At 42.4% G+C, this 25,109-nt stretch overlaps 1 protein-coding gene across 2 annotated transcripts; it reads right to left on the bottom strand.

The window, feature by feature from the left end:
• Nucleotides 1-236: 236 nt before the first annotated feature.
• On the bottom strand, nucleotides 237-25,109 carry EOGT (EGF domain specific O-linked N-acetylglucosamine transferase). 2 transcript variants are annotated; one of them, XM_075005723.1, is made up of 16 exons: nucleotides 25,087-25,109; nucleotides 21,993-22,217; nucleotides 20,346-20,446; nucleotides 18,691-18,799; nucleotides 17,822-17,916; nucleotides 15,144-15,248; nucleotides 13,047-13,153; nucleotides 11,556-11,659; nucleotides 9,589-9,681; nucleotides 8,560-8,631; nucleotides 8,296-8,382; nucleotides 6,702-6,770; nucleotides 5,926-5,987; nucleotides 4,634-4,753; nucleotides 3,166-3,268; nucleotides 237-2,786 (listed from the first exon to the last, which is right to left on the bottom strand). In XM_075005723.1, exons 2-16 carry the CDS (start codon nucleotides 22,200-22,202, stop codon nucleotides 2,640-2,642), a joined length of 1,584 nt encoding a protein of 527 aa, XP_074861824.1. In that variant the 5' UTR covers nucleotides 22,203-22,217; nucleotides 25,087-25,109; the 3' UTR covers nucleotides 237-2,639. The 2 variants fall into 2 exon arrangements, 1 of the variants encoding a protein (XP_074861824.1); XR_012647013.1 differs by lacking the exon at nucleotides 237-2,786 and adding an exon at nucleotides 5,273-5,462 and having other exon boundaries at nucleotides 3,258-3,268.

Genomic DNA, 25,109 nt, shown 5'->3' with positions numbered 1-25,109 from the left:
GTGAGTCTGTATCTTCAAAAACAACAAGAAGTCCTGTGGCACCTTACAGACCCGAAGCAGGTCTTTGCCCAGGAAAGCTTATGCTGCAAAATATCTGTTAGTCTATAAGGTGCCACAGGACTTCTTGTTGAACTTGAACAATGTGTCTCAAAATCAGGACACTTGCTTATTCTTAGCCAACCAACAATTTATTAATTCACCCAGAATGTCACCAGCATACATACAACAGTTCAAGACTCAGGTATAGACACAGATATTCAAATTTACTATTCATGGTGCACTTCAGCAAGTCATCTGGCCTTTGTCTCAGTAGGAAAAGGCGCTATACAGAGACACACAAGCCACTGCCTCCTCAAGGCGAAATGCAACAGTGATTATTTTTAATTTTTTGCAACACCTCGAGCTTTTCAGATAAAAGTCTCAATTTATTAAATATGTGTGCATATTTCCAAGCTAACGTTTTCCTTGGTTTTACAGTGTTCAGTATACATTCAGTAACATTTCTTTTATACATTTTTCTTTTTCTAAAATGAGGTAAAAACATACAAATGCAAGAGTTCTCAATACTTCTCAAATATTTGTATTTTAAAAGGCATTTTTCATGTCAAGAAGTGCAATTTTGCTTATACAGTTTAAAGTGAAACAGCTTTATCTGTCAGGTACCCAACAACCTACTCTAAAAACTGAACCAAATATCTGAAAACATTCTAATTTAAACCTCTAGCTTTCTGACTGTTTAAGATCATGAGAGATCTATAGGCAAGTTATACTTACAGTAATTTATCTTCACCATTATAGATAAAACAAGTAAATATGCCCACGCTCTTTGAAATTGCTTCCGATTGATACAGAATGGAAGTCGATATCTGCAATTCTACCACTGAAGTATTTACACTTAACATAGCACCTTCTTGCTTTTGCATACAAATGTCTCTTCTGTCTCAGGCAACTGAGACACTGTACCATTATAATGCAGGAATGTTACGGAAATCACTCTCAAAACTGCTCAGTAGAACACGGAACTCTGTCCTTAGGCTTGTTGAACTCAGCCTGGAGATATTTATACAAGTCTTGTACACATCCTCCTGGCTTTACTAGGGTGACTAGGGAGATATGGGGGGTGAGGAGGAGGGTGGCTCCTCCCTGGCTCCACCAAGCCCTGGGGAGCCAGGAAGGAGGCAGCAGACGCCAGTCCTCCCTGGGAGCCCCGGGGAAGTTGCAGGGATGTGGCAGCAGCGCATGCTCCCACCTCTTCCTCGAGGCTTGGGGAAGCGACCTATGTGCTCTCTGGCCAGCTGCTGCTGGTGGAAGAGGTCAGTGGGGGGAGGGCCCAAATATGGGATAATTAGTCCCTTTCAAAAAAACAAGGACACCTTTTTGGTGTCCCATATACAGGACCATCCTGCCTAATATGGGATGTCTGTTCACCCTAGGCTTTACTGAAGTCAATGGTGGAGTTGAAGCTGACTTTAATGGGAGCCAAGTAAGACCAATACAGAGCCCTTTTGAAACATCCACCCACAGGGCCAGATCACACTGAACTGAGTCACAGTGTGGATTAGGCTCTTATTGTCTAGACTGAACAACAATGTTCCTTTCATGATTTAGTTATACAGTATCTCAATTTAGTTAAAAGGCTGACAACTCCCTTACATCTCCTCAATGAGAATGTACACAACACTGTTTACTGTCAAGTTTGCTGCCATAAAAGAGCTGATTTAGTGAATGAAAAAAAAATCTGAAAATACCCAGAAGTATCTGAACTACCCTAACACAGGACTAAGATTTCTTACACTTTGAAAAGAAACATCTGACCTAACCCAAACAGGGACCTTTGCCAGTACTGATGAGTCTTATAATGGTAACTTAGCTTTTTGTTTGAAGGAAGGGGAGAGCCACATGATTCATTTAAACTACTGCTACTGCATAAGGTTTAATTTTTAGTTATAAAAATGCAAGATGCTACCAGGATCTGTAAAATGCCTCCAAGTTTAAAATAGGACTTTTAGGGTCTACACTGTAACAAATAGCAATTGCTTCCTATGGACAACAGATGTTATAGAAATGAAAGGTTTAAAATCTAAAGATAGGAAGTCAGTTCCTACCTAGATATTTTATTTGCAACAGGTACAGTACTGTAGTGTAGAAGCTACAAGAGCATCGAACCAAAGGAGAGGGGGAGAACTGTTTCCCTTATTACACTTTAATACATGTCATTCATACCATAACCAACTGGAGAAATAATTCTGTATTAATTCTTTCCCAACACAAACACAAAACCCACCGCTCCCCTAACTTTGCACAGCTTGCCACAAGATGACAAGTTATAAGAGAGAAAACATAACATGAAATGAATGGACAAATCTTTGAACAAAAAAAAAGTCAAGTATTGAGAATTAGCAACACAAACAATTTGTGCAAAAATAATCTTGATAAATAGAGGTCACCAACAAAAAACTCCTAACACCTAGAGAACTGAAGGGAGAATATGAAACTACAGTAAAAAGCTACAGGAGTGTTTTTGAGAGGGGGGATTTTTTTTCCTCCTAGAAGTTTTATACCAGCACAGATTTTTATGTATTTTAACACATTTTATAAAAAGTGTTGCTTTGAGTAATTCATTAAACCTGAAATTTGACCTAGAATTCATCATGTTGTACCCTAAATGGCCACTTGGAATGTTGTGATACATGATCGGCAGCCAAAAGCACAAGGTACATAAATTCTTCCACATCAAATGAGTAGTTAGTAAACTTTGGGTGTTCTCCCAGTGTTGGGTGGTGTCCCTGGAAAAATGAAACAAGTTTATGCAAGCACATCAGGCATTTCTTTCATGCAAAAAACAAGTAAAAAGCTGAAGGATCACCATTTTGTTTTGTAAGCTCCAATCCACTGAACTCTCCTAAAGCAACAGTGCAAGCAAAACTAACTCTGCAACAGCAATGCTACTGACCACTTGAATTAATGACCAATTAATTCCATTTCTTTTGCTCCCCCAGCTATTAATATACAACGACTTCTGAATTACAGCAGGAAAATTAATCTGGGCTAAAGCATGGAACTCATATTTCAGGCTTAAGAATCAAGAGGAGTAAAAACAAACTCGACCTTTAAACAATTACAAACGTGACGTATGATGTCCTCCCCCCGCCCGACCAATATTACCTGATCTTGAGGGAACACCTTGTTCTTTTTTTGCCAGGTAATGTAGCGGATGCCTCGCAGCCTCGCTAAATCTAGGTAGCAGCGTTCATCCTCACAGTTGTATCTGGGGACATGGAGCATCACTGTCATTTTATAGCAGGTATTAACCCACAACTGCCCTGCAGCCTATCAAGATGTAGTGTGTGGTTGTCAATGTAGGAAACCAAAAGACCCGGCTGGGCAACGGGGCCAGCTCCAATTGCAATTTGTAACCTAGCAGACAGAATTTGTGTAAAGTAGGATTTGGCCAGGGTGGAAATCAAAGTCTGTAATAAAATGCAGCACATTTGTGCAGTGTTTTTGGAAGCAAGGGAGCGATAACAATACTTTGTAGCAAAAAAGACATATTTAAGTGGAACTACTGGAGAATGGAGGTAGGACAGAATGCAAACACCTGAGCTGGAATTTACCAGGATGCCTGCACTGACAGCCTTGCTCCTGTTGCAACAGTCATGGGATTGTTGAGAGTTGGGACTTCCATTTCCCATTTCCTCTGATTCACCTGATCCCCACTACCCCACCTCCCCACACACCACAATTAGGGTGACCGTCCATTCCATTTTTGGCAGGACACCCTGTATTTCAGGGGCCAGAAAGGTGTCCTGACTTATTTTAACAAAGGGGCTAACTGCCCCATATTCGGCCCCCTGCTGGTGTGCAAGCGCAGCTGCTGGCCAGAGAAAACGCGGGGAAGCACGTACCCACTTACTCTCCAGTTATGCCACAGGGAGCCAGCAGGGGGCCCTGCAGAGGGGGAGGTATGCTGGGATGCGGGAAGTGGCTGCCTCCCCCTTCCCTGCTTCCTGAGGCACAGGGTAGCTGGGACCCTACCCCTGTGGCTGCTGCCCAGTTCACAGCTCCCCAAGGTGCACAGGAGCCAGGAGCAGCATCAACGCCACTGCTGCTTCCTTCCTGGCTCCCCAAGGAAGCTGAGAGGCACTGCAGAGCAGCTGCCACCTTCTTCCTGGCACCCTGAGGCATGGGGCAGCTGGGAGGTCCACCAGCACAGCCCACCACCTCCCACATCTCCCTATCCTGTATTTGTGATAGGGAGATGGTCACACTACCTATAATCCACCATACTGCTGCCACATTGACTCAAAAGAATTCAACCCCACCCCTCTGTCCTTTCTTTGGAGTTCTCCCATCCAATGACTGAGTAGGTTGCTCCCTGCTTAGTTTGAGCTCTCCTGAAGTCACATGTTTAAGGTGCTGAGACTGTCAGACACACCTTCCTCTTCCAGCAAAAAGATAACTACTCTTAGCAAGAGACTAGGCCTAAAATGTTTCAGCTCCAAAGGTGAAAGTTACGAGCAACTGAAGTAGGCAGGTACAAGGTAACACTGTAGCTGTTGCTATAAATACTGAAATATGAACAAGGGTGTGAACATGAACAACCATTTGAAGTTATAGACTTAAAGAGACTTACAGTTCAAACACAACAGCCCAGTCAGGCAGAAAGAGTAAATGGGTAAGCCCAGCTCCGTGCATTCCAATGAATATGTCAGAGTTATGCGTGATTTTCAATTGCTCTGAAAATTCAAGTTCCCTGCAGACAACATAATATATGTGGGTCTCACAGGTCATCCACCTTAGCATGAATGAGATACATGCAGCTAATGCAACTTATGGATGATGCTGGAAAAAGGAACACCCCAAGCATGAGGAGGCCCACTGACCAAAGAGGAGGGGGATGCAAAGGGGGCAGTTGCCCCTTAGCTCTGGCCCTCTTTGAAATGCCATGGCGCACAATGCTGCCGTTCGACATGGGGTGCGGGGGAGGTGGACCAAGGCCACTGGCACTGATATAGTCTAGAAGATTCACTCTAGTACAACTCTGTTACAGATTTACAGCTTTTTCCAGTAGGTTATGACATTTAATTATGTTCCAATGATTCCTTGATCATTTGTGTGTTATATTCAGACACTTTATTGGCTAGACCTTCTTATAACAAGGGTTATCCAGGAAACAAATCAAATCAAAATGTATTAAAATGGACATTATTAAAATGCACATCTCACTCCTGCGAGTGTAGAGGACTAGACTGGGAGTCGGAAATGGGCTCACCTCCTGGGTCAGCCACCAACCAGCTGGGTGATCTTGAGCAAGTCCTTTCACCCCAATGTCTCTTTTGTCTATTTAGATCAGCTCTGGCCCAAAGACTGTTTTTAACTACGTGTGTATGCATTGCCTAGCAAACAGAACTGAAATCTCCAGGCACCAGTACACACAGCTCAGGTGAGGGTTACGATCTAAACTGTAACAAAAACAAATATGGTAACAGAAGGTACAAAATAACCTACAGGAGGGACTGGAGATAAAGGGCCTTTGGCCTTATGTCTTACGGGTCCCCAAGAGGTGCAGCCAGCAGTGATCACCAGAAAATGCAGACGCATGGTGAGTACGTAATGATTGAGAGCTTTCAGAATGTATTAGTCTTAACAATGGGTTCTTTCTGGGGCCTGTCCAACCCTGACAGATATTTTTAACGCCAATTGTAAAAAGGAATGGGGAGAGTTTAACCAGTTCACCCTGTAACTGTTCAATAACAGGATCACACTTTATATCAATGGGCCTGGCATTTTTTAAAAGCACCTAAACACATGCAGGAATCTTTCAGTAAGTGGAGGTTATCCACCAGTTCCCCCCATTGGGTACTGGATTATAATCAAACAGCCAACAACACAGATACTATTGTGATTTTCTACCCACATACTTACTTGTACTTGTAATCTACCACTTTCACCTCAAATGCTGATACTGTTTTCAAAGCGTTCACAAGCTAGGAAGGAAAAGGGAAATTTAATGTAGTACTACTTTTATTCTTTTCCCTTGCTGCTGTCTACCTTCTTCAGACACCCACAAGGAATTACATTGGAGATGACAGCACATACTCTCACTGATATATTGAGTTTTCCCCCCTCATCTCGTCATCACAGGTACCAGCACAGTGATTCCCCATATTTCCCATCTACAATTATGTATCTTATTACTCATTCTTTCAGAAAAAGTACTATGCAGTCTCTGGAGCTGCAGAAGATCTGGTTCAATTATCTCCTACCTGAGCACTGAATCAGGTCTGAAGGCAGTGGGTATTTTGTCATTGTTTTGAATGGGGGGCAGGACTGGATGCGCAGGGCCAAATTGTCAAAAGCATTACGGTACATAAAAGGTGCAGATAGGCACCTGCTGGGATTTCCAGAAGTCCCTTCACAGTATAGATGCCTAAATCAATGGGAAACTAAATTAAATCAATGGAAACTTGGCAGCACTACTTCTTGTTCTCTCCCAAGCCACACAGTGCTAACAAGGCTCACAGCCAGGAATGCAGAAAAGAACTAGACCCTCTGTCAGATTAATGTAGTGTTACCACTCAAGCCTATCCAAGACACACCAAGAGAATGTAGTGGTTTTCCCTGAAAGTTCTAATGCATCATGCACAATACGTAAGATCAGCAAAAATTAAACTATGTTTCAGAAAGTAGAAAAATCCAACCTCATTCTGGTTCAATATTTTCCTGTAGTCTGTACTGCGTGCAAGTATTGTGACACGAATTTTTCCACCCTAAAAAGACAGACAAGAGACACTGCAATGATATGGGCCCATCCGCAGGGCCTGACTGACCAAAAATACCTCAATACAACTGCCATGAAATTTTGAAAGGAAACAATGACTTGAGCATTAAATATCTTCTCCGTGTAGAAGAGTATTGAGTATTTTTCTGTGTAGAAGTTAAGTGTCAAGTACAGGAGTGTCAAGTACACCCCAGAAAAAGCTAGGCTAGCTAAGGACAGAGCCTGTCTTCACATATAGCACGACAGCTGTGCTGTTACACCAGAGAAACTGCACTACTGTAGTACTCTAGTGAAGACACTTCTATTCCAATGGGAGAGCTTCTCCCATGAGCATAGTTAAACTACCTCCCCGTGAGGCAGTAGCTATGATGGTAGGACACAATCTACATTGTCCTCACAGTAGGTTAGGCAGTTTTAATGACATCACGCAGGGATGTGGATTTTTCACACCCGAGTGACACTTTTATCAATATAGGCCTGTAGCCTAGATCTGGCCACAGTGACGTGAAGCCCTCCAAAACTAGCAAAATTTGAGTTTTCCAAAACATTGCATACATTTTGCAAAACACTTGACCTGAACAACAAGGGTATGGTTCAAAACCATACATATATTTTATTGAGTGCAAAGGAATCCCTGCATTGCCCACTCTAGGGGTATCTGAAAACAGGAAAAAGGCAGATGATTCTTGCATCAGATCTGCAGAAACTAGCTATTTTGCCTGGATAGCAGTTCCCCCTCCCGGGCCTTTTAAAAGTCAGTTGGACCCTTCAGGATAAATTTTCCAAGTGGAGCCCAGAGATTTAGCTGCATGAGTCCCATTAGTGCCAGTGGGAGATGCACAGCTAAATGCTTGTGCACTGGTTTGAAAGTATATCCCTTTGTGATAACATGTAAGCTACCCTCTGGAAAATACTTGCAAAAATCAAAAAGCTGCCGTATCCATCAATGCAGCCACTGTAACGGTCTAAAAAACAACAAGCATTTTAAAAGCAATAAGCCTCAGGCCAGCCTGCTGGTGCTATGCAGGGATCCAAGGACCAGACGTGATTGCTCCTTTCTCTGCTCCCAGGTCACCAGGGACAGTGTTAGCTCTGGAGAGGCAACACCTGAGGTTTTGTAGAAAGGACCTGTGCCTTGCACGTTTTAGCAGCATTCTCTCCAGGGTTCAACAGCAGCATTTGCTAACCATGCGAGAAAGAGCCACACATCCAACTCTCTTAGACTGGAAGAAGATTTGTCCTAACACTGGTCCTTAGGGACAGAAAGGAAAATGGAATTTTAAGGCCACCTCTACTGGGAACAGGAGGAGCTATTTACAATACACATGTAGTTTTGCTAAAAGAACTATATTAAAGATTGGCAAACAAAAGATATACCCAAAATCTCTGAGAAACTAAAAGAAGAAATGTCTGCTACAATAAATACTTGCAGCTACTTCTACTTACAGGGGTAATAATTATAATTGCTTAAAGAAAAGAAATGAAGCTTCAGACCAAGATTGTATTAGTCATACCTTGGGTCCTTCTTGTGTGATATTTAATCTGTGTAAGACATGCTGGGAAAATGCTCTAAATAATCCTGTACCATGACAGCCAGAGATCTGAAATCAGACAGGCAATTTATACCATAACCAGGCGCTTCATTTATAGTTTATATTCCAATTTATATACGTATTTTTAACTCTGTTAGATTTTTCCAGCATTTGTTCACTGGCGTTCTATGATGATACGAACATAGGTGGTCTAGTTTTCACACTGACAGGATTAAAAAGACTCACCAGTGGTGTATTGTAGAATAAGCCATATCGCATTCGAGGCAATAATGAAAACACTGCTTCTTTAAAACACACCTGAAAGGGAAGATCGCTGACATTATAGTCATACTCTAATATACAGGTAAAGGGACATATTCCATGCTTGCTCACTGCAGGTGTTGTTTATGTTGTGGCAAACACTAGAGGCACCAGTCAATGATTGTAATGCCATTATATTAAGCACTTTGCAAGCTAATAGAACAAAGGGTATGTCTATAATGCAATCAAAAGATGTGGCTGCAGTTTGAGTAAACATACAAGAACTAGTTGTAATCTAGATAGCTCAGATTCTGAAGTAACATGGAACGCAGGAGAATTACAGTCACTGAGCTAAGCTTAAAATGAAGTGCACACTGCTGCAGTTTCACTGTTCTAGGACCTGAGCTCACTAGAGTAAAGCTAGCTCAGGTGTATAACTGCTGTTGCAGAGAACTCAGTCTAGGGGGGAGTGCAAGCTGCAATAGGTGGAAAAAGACAAAAAAAGGCAGAGGGTAGGATGGTGGACAAGAGAATATTTGTAGTCTCAGGGATGAGTCATTGCAGATGTTCATCCACCTAAGCAGATGGCAGCAAACCAATGGCTTTGTGGTAGAGGCAAGTTTTAAATGAGGGATTTAAGAGTGGATAAGAAACTCACAATGAGGGCAGCTAGATTTTGGAGAACAAAAACTCAAGAGTAGACTATATTTCACAACCTTTATGTCCTGGAGAGAGAGATGAAGGGGCATGGAAGGAATATTGCAACTGGTCATGAATATCAAACAAAAACCATGTAAGACACAGATGAGACAAAATAACCAATGAAAACTACAAGATTCAGCATGAACAATACCACAAGAAAACCTTTGCGGCTTGTCTAACCTTGAGCTCAGGCTGTTTTGTAACTAGGGTAAGGCCTTCTGAAATACTGGCTTTTGGTTTGACTGGAAAACTCAAGTCATGGCACCCACTGTTACATCACTATCTATTATAGCTGTATACACAATTCCTTACCCTTTTAGAGTCAAAGGCTTTCAAGTGTATGATTTGGTAGTCAGTAAATGCCTTCCAGGTGTCATTGAACAGATCACCATAGCCATAGGAGCTCTAGGAGAGAAGAGAAAAACACACACACACACACACACACACACACACACAAAAAATTAAAGCTCTCATGCAACAATCTGTGGATTCTGCACATTAGTTCAGGTCCATATATGCATGGAACAAAGAGGTCTCAGCATTTTGGACTACAGTTACCTATGACCTCAGGAAGATGGGAGCAGGCTGCTCTCTGCAGCACGTTCATGTCCTTTGGATACTGCAGACATTTTGTCTATCAGTCTTCAATGTGAAATGAAAAATTTTACAAGAGACTAAGAAGGTTGCAAGAGTCAGTGAAATGTAACAGACTCTGAAGGACGGCACAGTCAATTAGCTCGCAACTCTGCTTTTTCCCCACCACTGCTGCAATGAAGTTTTAATGAATTCAGATTTGATATTACTCATCAGCAGCTTGTGTTATAAGAACTGCTCTCCCAGATCACTAGCAAAGCAGTGATCTTCAAAGCTGAAAGCTCCACTCCTATCACTGCCTATTCGCCATAAAAAATACTGATGGTAGGGGAATTTATAAACATCACTTTTTAACGTGGAGGAGAAAGGGGGTATCTGCAGACAGATGCCCAACATATTTCGTGTTAATTTTCTGCTTTGCTTCACCGACATCCAACGCCATTTCTGTTTAATCAGGACAGTGCAGCAATCCTACGGTAGCCAAAAAGTACATGCATATGTTGAGGAAAAAAGAGAATCAATAATAAGCTGGAGTCTGTCTTTTAGATACCACAGACCTCTCAACAAATCAAGAAGTATCTTGGTGCCCTCATCTGGTGGCAAGAAGTAATAGGATCCAAGTCTCAACAAAAGCAACCTGTTCCAGTACATAGAAAATTGCATTTGTTTTGTGTTATGCAATTGTGAGAAATAATACAATGCTGACCCTAGGAATACAGGAACAATAGTAAAAACGCGCTTGTTATTAACAGGAAATCAGGATGATGCTTTGATATACTTGATCTCTTAGGAAGACCACAAGTTGTGTGTTCCTGTCCCTATATAACTTACAGATGCTACATGTAAAGGAAGACTGATCCTTTATAGGTATTAGCTTCCAATACATTAGAGAACCTAGAAACAGGGCCATCTCAACCATCCAAAGATGGCACCGCCCCCCATGTCAGCTACTCGGCTTAGGGCAGCCTGAAGGATTACCTGAGGTGGGGAACCCATCACAGGAGCAGCAGGGGTTGCCCCCCACAACCGCATGTACACGTTCACTGAAGCCATGGGGGCCACGGGAAGTGGAGTGACCCAGCAGCCTGCTCCACTCTGCTGCCAAGGCGATGGGAAGGGAAACAATCTAGCTGGCAGATGGACAGAGCAGGCTGCCCGGTTGCTCCAGCACCCACAGCCTCAGTGAGGGCAGGGGCCCAGACCCCTGTTGCCACCAGTGCCAAGCCCCCCAGGTAATCCCACAAGTTACATCTCTTGGGGGAGGGGGCTTTAGGGAGGTGGTGCAATGGGGAAGGGAGAGGGTGGGGGAGGGATCGGGCAGAGCAGAGCAGAGGTGGAGGGTTACCCCAAGCACTATGCCCCTGGGTCCAATTTGGCCTTCCCAAGCTGGGGCCCTGTCTTGCAGCATGGTTGCTGTCGCCGAAGCCAGGCTAGCTCCAGTGGAGCAACTTGAGTTCACTGCTGCAAGCCTTTCACCTCAGTTTTACTCGCACAAACAGGTGGGTCAAACCTCAACCATGCTCACGTGAGGAGTTTTTCCAACAAAACCACTCTAAGGAGCTGGAGCCTGATGCCCCTTTCTCATGCAAGGCAGAACTACTGCTCTGCTAGAGGATATGCACAGATACCACAATACACTGTGTGCTAGAGCTGCTGCAAATATTAAAAAAGCCAGTCCCACTTACAGTGTCCCACATGACAATGTTGGCATCGGTGCTGAACGAGTTGTTAACATGCTGACTGATATAAAGGTTGACAAAGTCACAGAAGTGATGGTACATATTAACACCTGACAGGAAAAGAAAAGCTTTTTACTAATAAAGCACGATACAACATTTTTCATTCCTGTTATTGCAGACATTTATATTGATTATTTCCAGAGAAATCACTAAATACCCCTCCTGTTCCTGTAAATAGAAAGGTCTGGGTTTAACATTAGTTTTGCTCAGTATGTGACTCAGAACAACTTATATGCCTGCTAGATGCAGCCCTTCAGCAGGGATGGAATCACATGAAGGAAGCCCATATTGTAAGAAAAATCCAAGTCATAGGCAGGGCAGCCAAAAGCAGGAAGAAATTACAGGACAAAGCAAGCTTGTTTGAAGTCACACTTGATATTGTGATTTTTCTGCTGTATACTAAAGCCACCATCACATTAGTGGTCCTGCACTGTCCAGCTGCACAGGGACTTCCACACAATCTTTTCGGGCTTTTTTTTTTTTTTTTTTTTTTTTTTTTTTTTTTTTTTTTTTTTAAAAAAGGCACAATAAATTTCACTGTGGGCTGCAGGATAAGAGACCACTATCCTGACGATATTCATTCAGCACTTGCTCCACAGGCCACTTCAAAGCATGTTTCAAACAGACTCTAGAGCACAGTGTTTGTACTCACTATTTAAAAACCAGCTTAATCCATTTGTCTAAATATGAGACTAAGTATTCTCGCCTATTAATGTTAAATCGCTAAAATGAAGAACACTAAAGCTAAGATCAATAAACGGCAGAAATGCTAAAATATTGATGATGGCAAGCCCTTCATAAGCTACTGCAAGCTTCTCATGAAGTTTGATATGGCGCAGCATACCAATCACTGGGGCTCTCCCATACTGAAGTAGGTTAGGTAGGACATACTTTGTTGCTGATTTTCACTTAAAGCCTTAAAAGATTTTTAAAAGCAATTTTTAGTACTTTTTAGAGTGACAAACCTACATAAAGTTATTTGTTTCAGTCCTTTTTTTGAAATGCATGACTTCCATCCAGCCATCACCCCATAACTGATGCATAACTATGCATGCAGAAGCTGCAATTACTGAACTCATATAGCCAACAATAAATTATGTTTAATCTCACAAAATACAAGTAAGTTATGAAAACAGTTACAAGTCAAAGTATAATAAAAGCGGTAGGAAACTCTTCTGGTATTTTTAAGCCTCTATTAACAAAACAAGACTTGCCCTTTCTCACAATCTCCACTATTTGGCTGGACTATGAAAAGGGAGTGAAAAAGTCATACAATCTCACTTCCTAGATCACAGATCCATAAGCAACACACATATTGACTAAACTTCACACACACACACACACACACACACACACACACACACACACACACACACACACGTGTAAATGGACACTGCATAATCATACTGTATGATGCTGTAAAATAATATCTCTTACCTGCATCTAATTTCATAAAGTAAGTTGGCTTTTCAATAACAATGTCACACTTGCCATCTTCTATGGCTCTGAAACTTAGTGAAGTATATGTCTGGAGTTCGGCAAACCTAAAATTGTTCAATTACACGTAATAAGCTTTTAAAATAATGTGTCTGAATACAAGTACCTATTACACGGAGTTTAACAACAGTTCATTATGTAATGTCATTTTATAATGCTGCCAAAGTTTGAGAAAGTTTGACAATTAAAAATAATTTTAAATGATGACTCAAGGGTTTTCGGTCATTAGCTTGGAAAGGTTCAAAACCTCTGCTTTTGATCACAGGAGCAAGCAGCACCTTTGATCTACAAATGAACCAGCACAGAACTGTCATAAGAGGACTTCCCTTCCATCCACCCTTCCAGGGTGCAATTAATGTGAATTCATTTGTGTGTCTGTCCACCTTGTTGATCTGCATTTAAAAGGCATTTTGTTACAGACCTCAATGCTTTAGTGTGATTAACGCCTGCAGGTGTGAGGCTGATTAAGTCTGAAGCTAATCTGGAGGATTCATTTAGCTGATAACCAACAGCCTGCCTATACACAGCCATCTTTTGAAAATGGATCAGAGGTTCAGGTGGTTCTGCGATTATTGATCACAGTGTGGACAACGAGGTTAAACATGGCCAGAGAAAGGAACCAAGAGGAACTCTGGGGAGGTCAGAGAAAGAACAAGTGAAAGCTGATAAGGAGGGAAATAGAAACCTTAGATCCTACTTGTTGGCTCCAGTCCCACCAAGTGCCCTAGGGAGGGGAATTCCAGGTACAGATGTAAAATCCTGTTTACTTAGTTAACTGGTTAAACATTATGTTACACAAACTTAACACTAACAGAGAGATAGACATGTTAGTCTGTATTCTATCAAAAACAAGCAAGCAGTCATGTAGCGGTTGAAAGACTAGCAAAATAATTTATTAGTTGAACTTCTGTGGGACAGACCCACTTCTTCAGCTCTTAGCCTTACCAGAACAGACTCAAATATAAAGCACAGAGGTCCACAAATGGTTATCAGAAGAGCAGAGGAAGATGGGGAGGAAGTTAAGAGTTAGATAAAGCACCAACGTAATGCAAAAGAGTCCTTATAATGGGTCAGGTAATTGCTGTCCCTGTTCAAACCACATGTTAATGTGTTGAATTTGAATATGAATGTTAGTTCTGAGCATTCCCTCTATAGACAATTGTTAAAGTCCCTTTTCAATAGAACACAAACTCACAGGTCTTTAACAGAATGGCACACTCCATTGAAGTGCTGACTGACAGGTTTGTGTATTTGGAGATTTTTGATATCTGCTCTATGTCCATTCATTCTTTGGCAAAAAGTGTTTGCATTCTGTCCTATATACATGTGTGTGGGCATTGTTGGCACATGACAGCATGTACGATGTTAGTTGAGGAACAGGACAACGGGCCCGTGATTCTGTTATTAACATGGTTAAGTCCAGTGATGGTGTCTCCAGAAGAGATACATGACAAAGTTGGCAATGGGGCTTGTTGCAAAAAAAAATTTCAGATTATTATTGTAGTATAGCCTGCGGTTGCCAGTAAGAATCCTCAAAAGGTTGGAAGCAAATTACAAAACATCAGAAAACTTCCTGACAACACCATCCTTGCCACCATGGATGCACAGGCTCCCTACACTAATACTCCACATAAAGATGAACTACAAATGCTTTATATACTGAGTCTGTTCTGGTATGGCTATGATCTAAAGAAGTGGGCCTGTCCCACGCAAGCTCATCACCTAATAAATTATTTTGTTAGTCTTAAAGTACTACGTGACTGCTTTTTTGTTTTAAACTTAACACTGAGACACTTATAGTCTTTTGTCCACATCAGTTTCAGAAAGAGCAGCAGCAAATTTCAGATCACATCAGGTTCTGCTATGCCTATTGAGTGCAGGGTTCAATCTGTACTCATTTCCTATTTCCAAGGGTCGGTATTTTTCAGTATGAAAGGCATTAGACAAAGTATCTGAGAATGGATGGCGCCAAAGAAAGGCAGACAAAAAGCAGTGAAAAACAACTAACTTGGAAAAAGCCACACTTCTACATCATACCAAGACTGCAGAGGGCTCTTCCGCTGACCTTCAGCCATGAACGCTTGCCTGTCAAAGTTACAATGACCTCCGATTTGTCCTTCCTGAAGAAAGTCTTCCTTGAATCTGATGGAAAAGAATAAAAAGACATCAACGTAAAGTACCTGGCCTCAGGGTAGGAGTTCAAGAGGGGCCCCGCCCAAGACTGAAACCAGGAGAGAAGCATACCACTACTGAGTTATAGTGTAGCTCTACCGGGGTATGCCTGCACATCAGCTGGCTCAAGCCAATGCAGTTAAGTACTTAACCATGTGCTTAAGTTTCAGCACAAGTAGTCTCACAGACTTAAATTAGGCTACTCACATGATTATCATTAAACATACAGCTAAGCACCTTGCTGAACTGGCGCCTTCATTTCATTTTCTGAGCACTATATTCGCTGACAAAAATCACTTAATACAGTAAATTCTTTCATATCTAGTATTCTATCATCTAGGACCTCTCATATAACTGGCATTTTAACCACAAGCAAAATGCAGTGACATTTTCCATAAGTACCGTATAGTGAAAGTAAATTCAAATAAATACAGCAAACACAGTATAAGTATACAGTGTACAATACTATGTTGGTAAATAAAGTATCCTGCACACATTTTTGTTTGTTTCTTAATATCTAAACTTGGTTTTCTTTAGTGTTCTGCATTGCTAGGTATACCTCTCTATTATCCAGAATATTTGAATATATAGCTACCACTCAGTCCCGGGGATGCTGGATGTGAAAGGAATTTCCTGTATAAATGATTAGCTATTTTCATATAGTACAAAAGGGTTGAATTTTACTAGGAACTGACAGCACAGACCACAGAAAACAACTGGACATTCTGCCAATAAAAACAGAGAGGAAGCCGTGCTAGTCTATACACTATCAAAACAAAAAGCAGTCAAGTAGCACTTCAAAGATTAGCAAAATAATTTATTAGGTGAGCTTTCGTGGGACAGACCCACTTCTTCAGACCAGAACAGGCTCAATATTTAAATATTAAACCTTAAATATTGAGTCTGTTCTGGTCTGGCTGTGGTCTGAAGAAGTGGGTCTGTCCCACAAAAGCTCACCTAATAAACTATTTTGCTAGTCTTTAAAGTGCTACTTGACTGCTTTTTGTTTTGCCAATAAAAAAATATCCTTGGGCTGATTAACTCAACACATTTCACATTATTACAAGAACTGAGATTGCAGTTCAAAATAACATTCGAAAACACAGCAATACTGCACCTTGGATATCAGTAGGGAAATTTTTCAACTAACATTAAAGCTTTTAATTAGGTGTAAATGTGTAGTAGTTAAATGGACATCATGGTTTTTTTTTTTAAAAACAGGTCATTTTCATAATGGAAATGTTTTCTTTTCTATGGCAACAAGTAGCACTTAAAATTAACAGGAAATATTCCTGAATTTTTCCCAGTTCTTCCAGTGTCTAATGTGTGCACATAATGACACCAGCTATTCAGTTTCACAGTTTCCTCTTGTGCAATTAGCCCTCAATTCTGTAGTGAGTGGCACATGGGTGGATTGTAGTACCCAGTAAAGGATATGGACATTATTTTCATCTGTTTATATAATTACCGTAATACTTAAACAGCTTACCACTAGTTAGACATTACTTAAACAGAAATTACTAACAAGTGGTAAAAGCATTTTACAGACATGAGCAGCATGTGTTATCTTGTTACAAGCATGCCAGTATGTGCTCAAAGGAACTGTTAAAAGCAACCTAGTGATGCTTTGGGTTCTAATGATTTATGATTAATACATATTAATCATAAATTAACCCCTGTATAAACTATTTATAAATGTAATCCTACTAGTGTGACCAAGCACATCATACAGCAATAGCAGCAAGATATATAGATATATGCTTTTAAATAGGAAAAAGTGATTGTGAGACTAAGAAATACTGACAGGGTCTCAGGGTAAGTGTAACAACAAATTACCTTGGACTCAATTGTTTAAATCTGTTTAGATTTTAAATTAACTGCATCCCTTTATAATGATGTGCACTCTAGACAGGATTTATTGGTTACACTGCTTTTGCCAGTGGTCACATTTGTTATTCTAAAAAGGCAATCTATGTATTTCCCCAAAACAAGATGTTCTTGGGGGGGAGTGGGGAACCACACACACACACACGTGTGAGAATTTCAATGAGAGCTTTAAAACAACAAGACGTCCTGTGGCACCTTGTAGACCGGCAGATTTTTGGAAGCACAAGCTTTCATGGGCAAAGACCCACTTCATCAGATGCATGTAATCAGTGCTGTCATGAGTGCAGCCAGAGTGCTAACATTCATGCCCTTCCTGAAATCTACCAGGTGATTGACATTCCATGTTTAGATTCTGCCAAGACTTGCACTATTTAACAAATCATCCCACTGACTTCAGTGGGGACTACCTGCCACGTGTAAAGCATGTACATCTCTGCAGAATCAGGTCCCAAGTCTCCCCAGTAAGCTGTCTGGTTTGCATCAGTGTAGAGAAGGGAAAGAACTAGCACTTTTGTTCCACAGGTTTTGAAACCCAGGTACCATGACGACATACGACCTAGATAACTGCAGAGAGGGGAGATTTTCGAAATGTGCATTTTGAAGAGTATTTTCCCTGGTGTTTCCTGGTATTACTGGAACATGAGCAATTCAGAGACCTGTCATGGTTTCGCTTTATGGTTCTTAAATCAATGTACAAGTTTGTTGCTCTACAGTGCTGGAGGTACTTTGAGCAGGCCAGAGACGAATCGCCCTGTGCAAAAAGAACAAGCAGGGATCAATTAAAACAACGCCATACTAAGAGCATAAGAATGGCCACACCAGGCCAGACCAGTAGTCCATCTAACCCAGTATCCTGCCTTCTGACAGTGGCTGGGACCAGATGACTCAGAGGGAGTGAACAGAACAGGGCAATAACGAGTGATCCATTTGCTGTCTGCCAGTCCCAACTGATGACAAAGTCAGAGACTCAGATAATGGAGTTGTGTCCCTTATCCTCTTGGCTAATAGCCATTGGTGGACCTATCGTCCAATAAGTTTTCTAATGCTTTTTTTTTTGGCTCAGTTATAATTTTGGCCATCACAACACCCCCTGCCCATGAGTTCCACATGTTGATTGTGCTTTGTGTGAAAAAATACCTTTTTTGTTTATGTTGTTTATTAATTTCACCAGGTGACCTCTGGTTTTTAGGTTATGTAGAGGGTAAATAACATTCCCCTATTCAGTTTCTCCACACCAGTCATGATTTTATATAACTCTATCTTATCCCCACCTTAGCCTCTTCTTTTCCAAGCTGAACAGCCCCAGTTGTTATAACCTCTTATCTTACAGAAGCTGTTCCATACCCTTAGCATTTTAAATTACCCTTCTCTCTACTTTTTCCAGTTCCAAAAGATCATTTTGAGATGGGGTCACCAGAACCGCCTACTGCATTCCAGGTGTGGATGTACCATGGGTTTATGTAGTGGCATTATGCTTAAAAATGAAGGAAGACTGCACTGTTTATACGTAGATCAAAACACATACCTTTGCTAAAGGCTTACAGTGGGTTTTCATTTCATCCAGCCGTTCTTTAACATAACCAAAGTCAGCTTGCTTCCAGAATATCTGCTGAGCTGTCTCAAGGTCATTAGCCCTGATGCATGAAAAAAAAAAAATACAAGGACCTTCATTTAACGCATTTGAGCTTCCTGAAGTGGTCCTTTAATTCCAACTACAGAAGGATGCCTGCAAAATTAGTTTTATTTATCCTCCTCTTCTGTGAAATCTCAAAATGAGGCAGTCAATTTAGACTGCAAATTAGGTGTACCATTTTAATAGTGAGAGTAATTAGCCAATGGAGCAATTTACCAAGGCAAATGGTGGTTTCTCTCTCTCTGAAAAGCCATACGTCAAGACTGGATTTTTTTTCCTATGAGATATGATCAAGGAACTATTTGGGAGGATTTCTATCACCTGTGTTATACAGAAGGTCAGACTAGGTGACCACAAGAGGTCCTTCTGGCCTTAAATTCTATCACATAGAAAGAGCTATAAAAAGCAATATTTATGCCTCTTTTAACCAGTGCAGACTGGAAGTAATTTAACAGGTTATTTTATGGTTTTAATTCCTACAAATTACAATGGACAATCTCAGACTAGACAGATAAAAATAGGACAGTAAAAATGAGAGATACACAAAAAAGAAAAAGTAAAAAAGAATGTTAGTTACAATAGCACAGACCCTGCAGAGTGGTTCTCACCATTTGGACCCACCACTGTGGCCATCAGAAAGACAAGCAGCGTCCTCAAACCAAATTTCAACCCAAGTACAACAGCTGTGCCCTTAGATTGTGCATCCTTGCCAACAGGGTAATGGGGCAGAACAAAGGGGCAGGTGCCCAGGACTCCTGGCAACCACTGCAGCTACTGCAACAGTGGCCAGAGCCCTGCCCCTGGTCCTCTTGAATTGGCATCAGAGCTCCACTCCTCACACCTCTAAGGGGGAAAAGGGGGACCACACTGTGGTCTAGACAGCAACGAGGGCTGGCTGCCCCAAGCCCCACTCCTTCCACCTGAGGCCCCAGCCGTTCTGGGGACACACAGAGGCAGCCCCTCCCGCCACCTTGCCCCTGGGCCTGCAGCCCTGTACGTCACAGAGCCTAGGTGGAGAATATGGCCCATGAATGAAAGTCTCAATTCCTTAATCATGGAATGGGAGACAATGGCCTCATGAGGAGAGAGAACCTACTCTATAAAGTGATGTTATTAGTACATAAACCAGAACAAAAGAGCCAGCCAGTGTATTGTTTTTCACTCCATTCAGTTTCAAAACAGGAAACTTATCAACTGGATACAGGCAAACACATCACGAGAAGTTCTTTTCTTTTTTAAGCTCTGAGAAAGGCACTTGATTTTAAGGCTGTATTATAACCAAACAGCCAGCCTGCATACATATTGGGACATGAAGTACTTCACAGAACACATTTTTTTCCCTGAAAAACTTTAAAGTTATGCAGGTCTCCATGAAAAACAAACAAACAAACAAAAAAAAACCTAGAAGAATGATGGTATCCTCCTTTAGACAGAGAAAACTGCTATGCCTCAGAATAAACATGTTAATTCAAGATCTAACATAACCATGACTCTCCTGTGTTATGGACTGACTGTACTTCTACTACACATTTAAAATGGAAACTTACCATCCTGCCTCCACATAATCACACACTGGGTAACCAAACCTGTATTCTGGCTTGCAGGACCTCTCATAGCCCCAGCAGGATTTTAGTTTCTTCAGGTGTTTCTGTAACAAGAACAGTGGTTTTCTTAGGTTATACTTCAGCAAATTTCAGCCATGATTTGTAAAATTAGAGCCTTAGTAATTCAAATGTCACTACATCTGACATAAGTCTGGAGGTGACGACTGACTACACCAGCCTAGTAACACATCTAGACACTTTCTAATTACTTTATTTCAGGGGTCAGCAACCTTTCCGAGGTGGAGCGCCAAAATTTGACCTTTTGACCTCTACATACAGTCCGAGTTCCCGTGATACGTTCTGAAGTCACTCATAGTCCTACTTACAGCAGCTTCATTAATAAATAAATACAGGTGCAGAGCTTTCCTATTTAGGTGGTCATTGGTGGCATTAGCTGATCTTTGTTAATCCACAGTGGCCTGGCTTTGGGCAAGCTCTTGGCTACATGGAAGGGCAGGGCTGAGCTCCCACCTCACATGACAATGAAAATCAGCTCGTGTGCCACTCTTGGCACCTGTGCCAGGAGTTGCTGACCCCTCATATATTTAGTATGAAGTGCTTCCTTCCCAGGCATGACTGAGCTGTTCAGTTTAAACACACCGCTCTCTCTCTTTTGGCAGTATGATAATTGCTCGTGATGGTGCTTTTTCAGAAGGGAGCAAGTCTGGGTAGGGGTTAGTTCTTAAGCTCCCCATCAGGAGCAAAAAGGGATTTCCCCTTTACACTTGGTTTGTGCCCCGCCTTCCGTGGCTTGTGCTCACTGGACATCTGCACTTGCTCAAAAGGTATCAACTGGAGATTCTAATGCAAACTTCAAAGGCTGAACTTCTTTTAATTTGGATCTCCCCTCTTCGCCTCCTTCCCACTCCAGTGCTGTTTCCTTTGTTCTCCAGTAGTCATGGGTGCCATGGGCAGCAAAAGGGAGGAATCATCTGGGGCATCTGCCTTCCCTTCCTGGAGTTTTTTCCCTTCTCCAAAAAGCGCCTCCAGCTGAGGCTGAAGAGAAAGTCTGTGAGGCTGGGAATGGTTTCTTTGCAGATTTTTCACCCACGTCCATTTTCCTGACAACGATGAACCACTTAAGCAGCTGATGGCTCATTGGACCTTGCTTACATCTGGCTGAGGTGTCAGTTTATCCTTTTGTATCTGGTTTAGACGCTTCTCAGACTTTGATTATATCTTACCACCACCATACAGCAGAATCTTACAACTTTACTGACAGTGGTGCCACACACACACACTTTATCACTATCAGTATTGACTAGTGAGCTATGAGTTTTCAAATGACACCACACAAGGAACATTTACACAAAGATTACAATAGTGTGCAAAGGGTGAATGTGGGGCACACACCATCACAGTAACTAACAAAATACTTTTTCACATCATACTTTTACCATTCTTGTAACAGGACAGGAAGCAGGAAAGAGAAGTTTAGTAGCTTTAAGGAAGAACAGTTCAATCCCCAGAGACGACCAACCCACGGGCAAGCAGACCATCTTTATTTATTTATTTATTACCATCTTTAACTTCTATGATTCTGAGAATAAGCAACTGCAAAAATTATATTTGAGTGAAAGAAATACCTACTTTATATGGGCAATGAGAGTCCTGCTTACAGACCGTGGCAATATGCCGATTGTTGTGCAGAAAGTATGGAATATGCTCCTCCGGTAGATTGATACTTTTGTAGCTATGTAACAGCACTTCTGCAATGTTTTTGATTTCAGTAAACTTTTCGTCTTGGGCATTAGCCAGGATTTTTTGAAGCAGCACTCCAAATGCAAGCAGCATTAGCATGGCAGCCAACTAGTCCTGCAGTTAAAAAGGAGAGACAGTAACATTACATACCTATTGGTCAATATTCCATCAAATTAAGCTTTAAGGATTTTCTCTTGGCTCCTGCAGCTTTTCCTAGGCAAGGCAAACTTGCACTAAAATTGGTTTGTACAGTCCCTGGATTGTCTGAAGTATGAATCATTAATCATGAGGCATTATTAAGCATTACCAACTCAAGCTCAATGTGAAATGGGTGTGTTGTCTTTCACCATGTCCTAAGGGACCCTGAGTGTCCAAATCAGGAAACTCAATACATTATATCTGGCCTGTCGGGAAATCATGGTTTACAAAACTGCCTACATTTTTTTAAGATTATAAATAAACTTTATGAAAACAAGGACATTGGAAAATACAAATTGTTGCCTTGCACAGTGGGAATGCATCAGCTAGCTGGATAGCAACACACACAATCTCAATATGGCATCTAAGTTTCTGACAGCATGGTTATATTGCATTAACACCATACTTCTTTTTTCCCCGACGAAATACATGTACATGCAGTCTCAGTACAGTCAGTCTTACCCATATATTTATCCCTAAAGTGCAGTCAGCCTTACCTATGCCTTCAAGGAGAACTGCTCCAGATTTTTCTACCCATATACCTCTAGAAGGAAGAATTAAACACATTTTGCATTGGAAAGTCTAGCACACAAGGTCTCATACCTTGAGAATTCAATATAGTTGATAGAGTTGTGAATACATTTTAATCATAATTTAACACCTGTAGCTGCTAACGCTGCACACGCAAGCCCAATCTATAGCTTTAAACATTGCCTTCCCCAGCCCCTCTGAGTTATACTCCTATTGCTGACAGGCTTTCAGTTAAGCAATCAGTCCCTTTACCATGGTCATCCAAGGATCTTTAGAAGACCAAACCAAACACAAGTCAGAGTTGTTACCGACAGCCTCTTCCACCTCAGAGAACTTCAAACACAAAAGTGGCTCTGCATTCTCTACATCTGAGATTAACTCCATCCTCAGGGGCTCCCAACTTTGTTAATAACACAGCACACTTCAGAGAGAAAATTCCACCACACACCCACTTTTTTCAGCCAGACTGATTGCTCGTAATCGTCACATTTACCATGGTTACGGTTTTTCTAGAGAGGTTTGCTATATAGTAGTGCATACAACAAGCTAAACAAGGATCCAGTGCATTAATGGTTCAAATCCACCACAGAATACACCTTCTGAGACAGCGAGCACAGGAACATTTTCAAGATCTGCTCAATGCCATGTTAGGGATGTTGAGTAAACAAGTAACCACCGAAAGCAGGCTCTCCTCTCCACCAGCCTGTTGGAGACAGGATGTGATATTTAAACCACATTCTGTCTCCAACAGGCTCTCACCCTCCTTCTCTTTCCACAGCAGGGAGAAGGGTGTGAATGGGGTCCTGTGGGGTCAGCATTTCCCCTCATGATGGCTCTGCAAAGAGCCTCTGCAGGGGGAAAATTGACAAATCCCCTCAGTCTACCTGCCTGAGCCCCAGCTGGTGTGGGTTGTCAATCCCCATCCCCACTGGGGCTCTGGAAATAGCCAAAGGGAGGGGAAATTGACGAAACTTCACAGCACAGTTGTACAGTTCTAACACCAGTCTGCTCGATAACCACAGCTCCCTTTTCTCTGTTGCAAGTCTCCAACAGATCAATGCAACTAAATGTTTAGGACCATTCTATTCAAAGTCTGGATTTGCTCCTACAATTTTCATTTGTGACCCCAGTAACTCCCGCTTGTGAATGAATGATGAAATGGAGGTTGTAAGTGCTTGCATCTGTACAGTTACAGTCTGTAACAAAGAAATGAGTTAACTGCAAGCTAAAATTAAATGCCGTTCTTAAAAATGAAGCCCAGGCTTTCAGCACAGAAGTGTTTGGGACTCTGTAACCAGAGAAGACACAAGGAATAGAACTTTGAAGTTACCCGCTGCTAAGTTCAAGATATCAGAGGTAGAAAATGTGAGGGGGTCAGGGGGTGTCTTTTGCAGCAGATAAATGTACAAGGAAAAAAACTTCAAGAGTGTTTCATTAGGTACAGGTTACATTGTCATGAGCTAAGGTACTGAGGAGCAGTTCTGAATGTTGCCATGTGACTTACAGGTGCACAGAACCCAAATACCTTTAGGACACATTTGACGTCTCGTGCGGTCACAAACCTAGTGCATGCAAAAATAATTCTTCCTTCCCACAAACCTGGAGACGGGGGACATTCCAGCGACCTGCCCTGCTAGTTGCTGCTTTTGGTAAGGCCAGAGTCACACCCTCAGCCCAGCGCGGTGATGAACCACGACCACTTGCAGCCCTTCCCTTGACAGCAGGGCAGACCCCGCCATGCAAGCGTGGCGCAGGGAGAGCAGGAGAGGACTGTGAGCTGGAGCTCGCCAGGAGGCTCAGTGCCCTGCAGAGCCCAACGGGCTAACACAGAGCTCCGGAACAAAAACCCGCCAAGCGCAGGGGGAGGCACAGAACACGGCCCCCACCGCTGTGCGGCACCCAGGCGAATGCCATAGTCCCTAGCACCCTGCACAAGGCCGGTGGGGCGGGGGGGTGCCAAGGACCAGCTGCCTGGGCCCAGCCATTTCCTCCCCCCCACTCACCCCTGCAATAAGCAGCCACGGGGCTGTGCAAGGGGCGGGACCGGGGGGGGGGGGGGGGGGCGGCCCGGCCCGGCCTGGCCTCCCCCCAGGCAGCATCCCGGGAAAGCGGGGGTGGGGGGGACAAACGGAGCAGGTCAGCCACCCTGTGCCCCCCGGCACTGAGGAGAGGGGGAAGGGTCGAGGCACCCCCCCCCCAGCAGCGGGCAGCAAACCCCCCCCCAGCCCGGCCCCTGGCAGCCGCGGGTCCCCACCTGGAGCTGGCCCGGGCCGCCGC

Source organism: Carettochelys insculpta, chromosome 11, assembly GCF_033958435.1.
Source record: "Carettochelys insculpta isolate YL-2023 chromosome 11, ASM3395843v1, whole genome shotgun sequence".
NCBI lineage: Eukaryota > Metazoa > Chordata > Testudines > Carettochelyidae > Carettochelys > Carettochelys insculpta.
Note: the sequence above shows the minus strand (reverse complement) of the source record. Positions and strands in the feature narration are given on the sequence as shown.

Coding starts and splice junctions, on each gene's coding strand:
- EOGT (XM_075005723.1), bottom strand. CDS start 22,202: ATGCTAATGCTGCTTGCATTTGGAGTGCTGCTTCAAAAAATCCTGGCT. Junction 6,771..8,295: donor TCACACAAGAAGGACCCAAG/GTATGACTAATA, acceptor CTGTCTTTTTAG/GGTGGAAAAATTCGTGTCAC. Junction 5,988..6,701: donor AAATATTGAACCAGAATGAG/GTTGGATTTTTC, acceptor TTTCCTTCCTAG/CTTGTGAACGCTTTGAAAAC.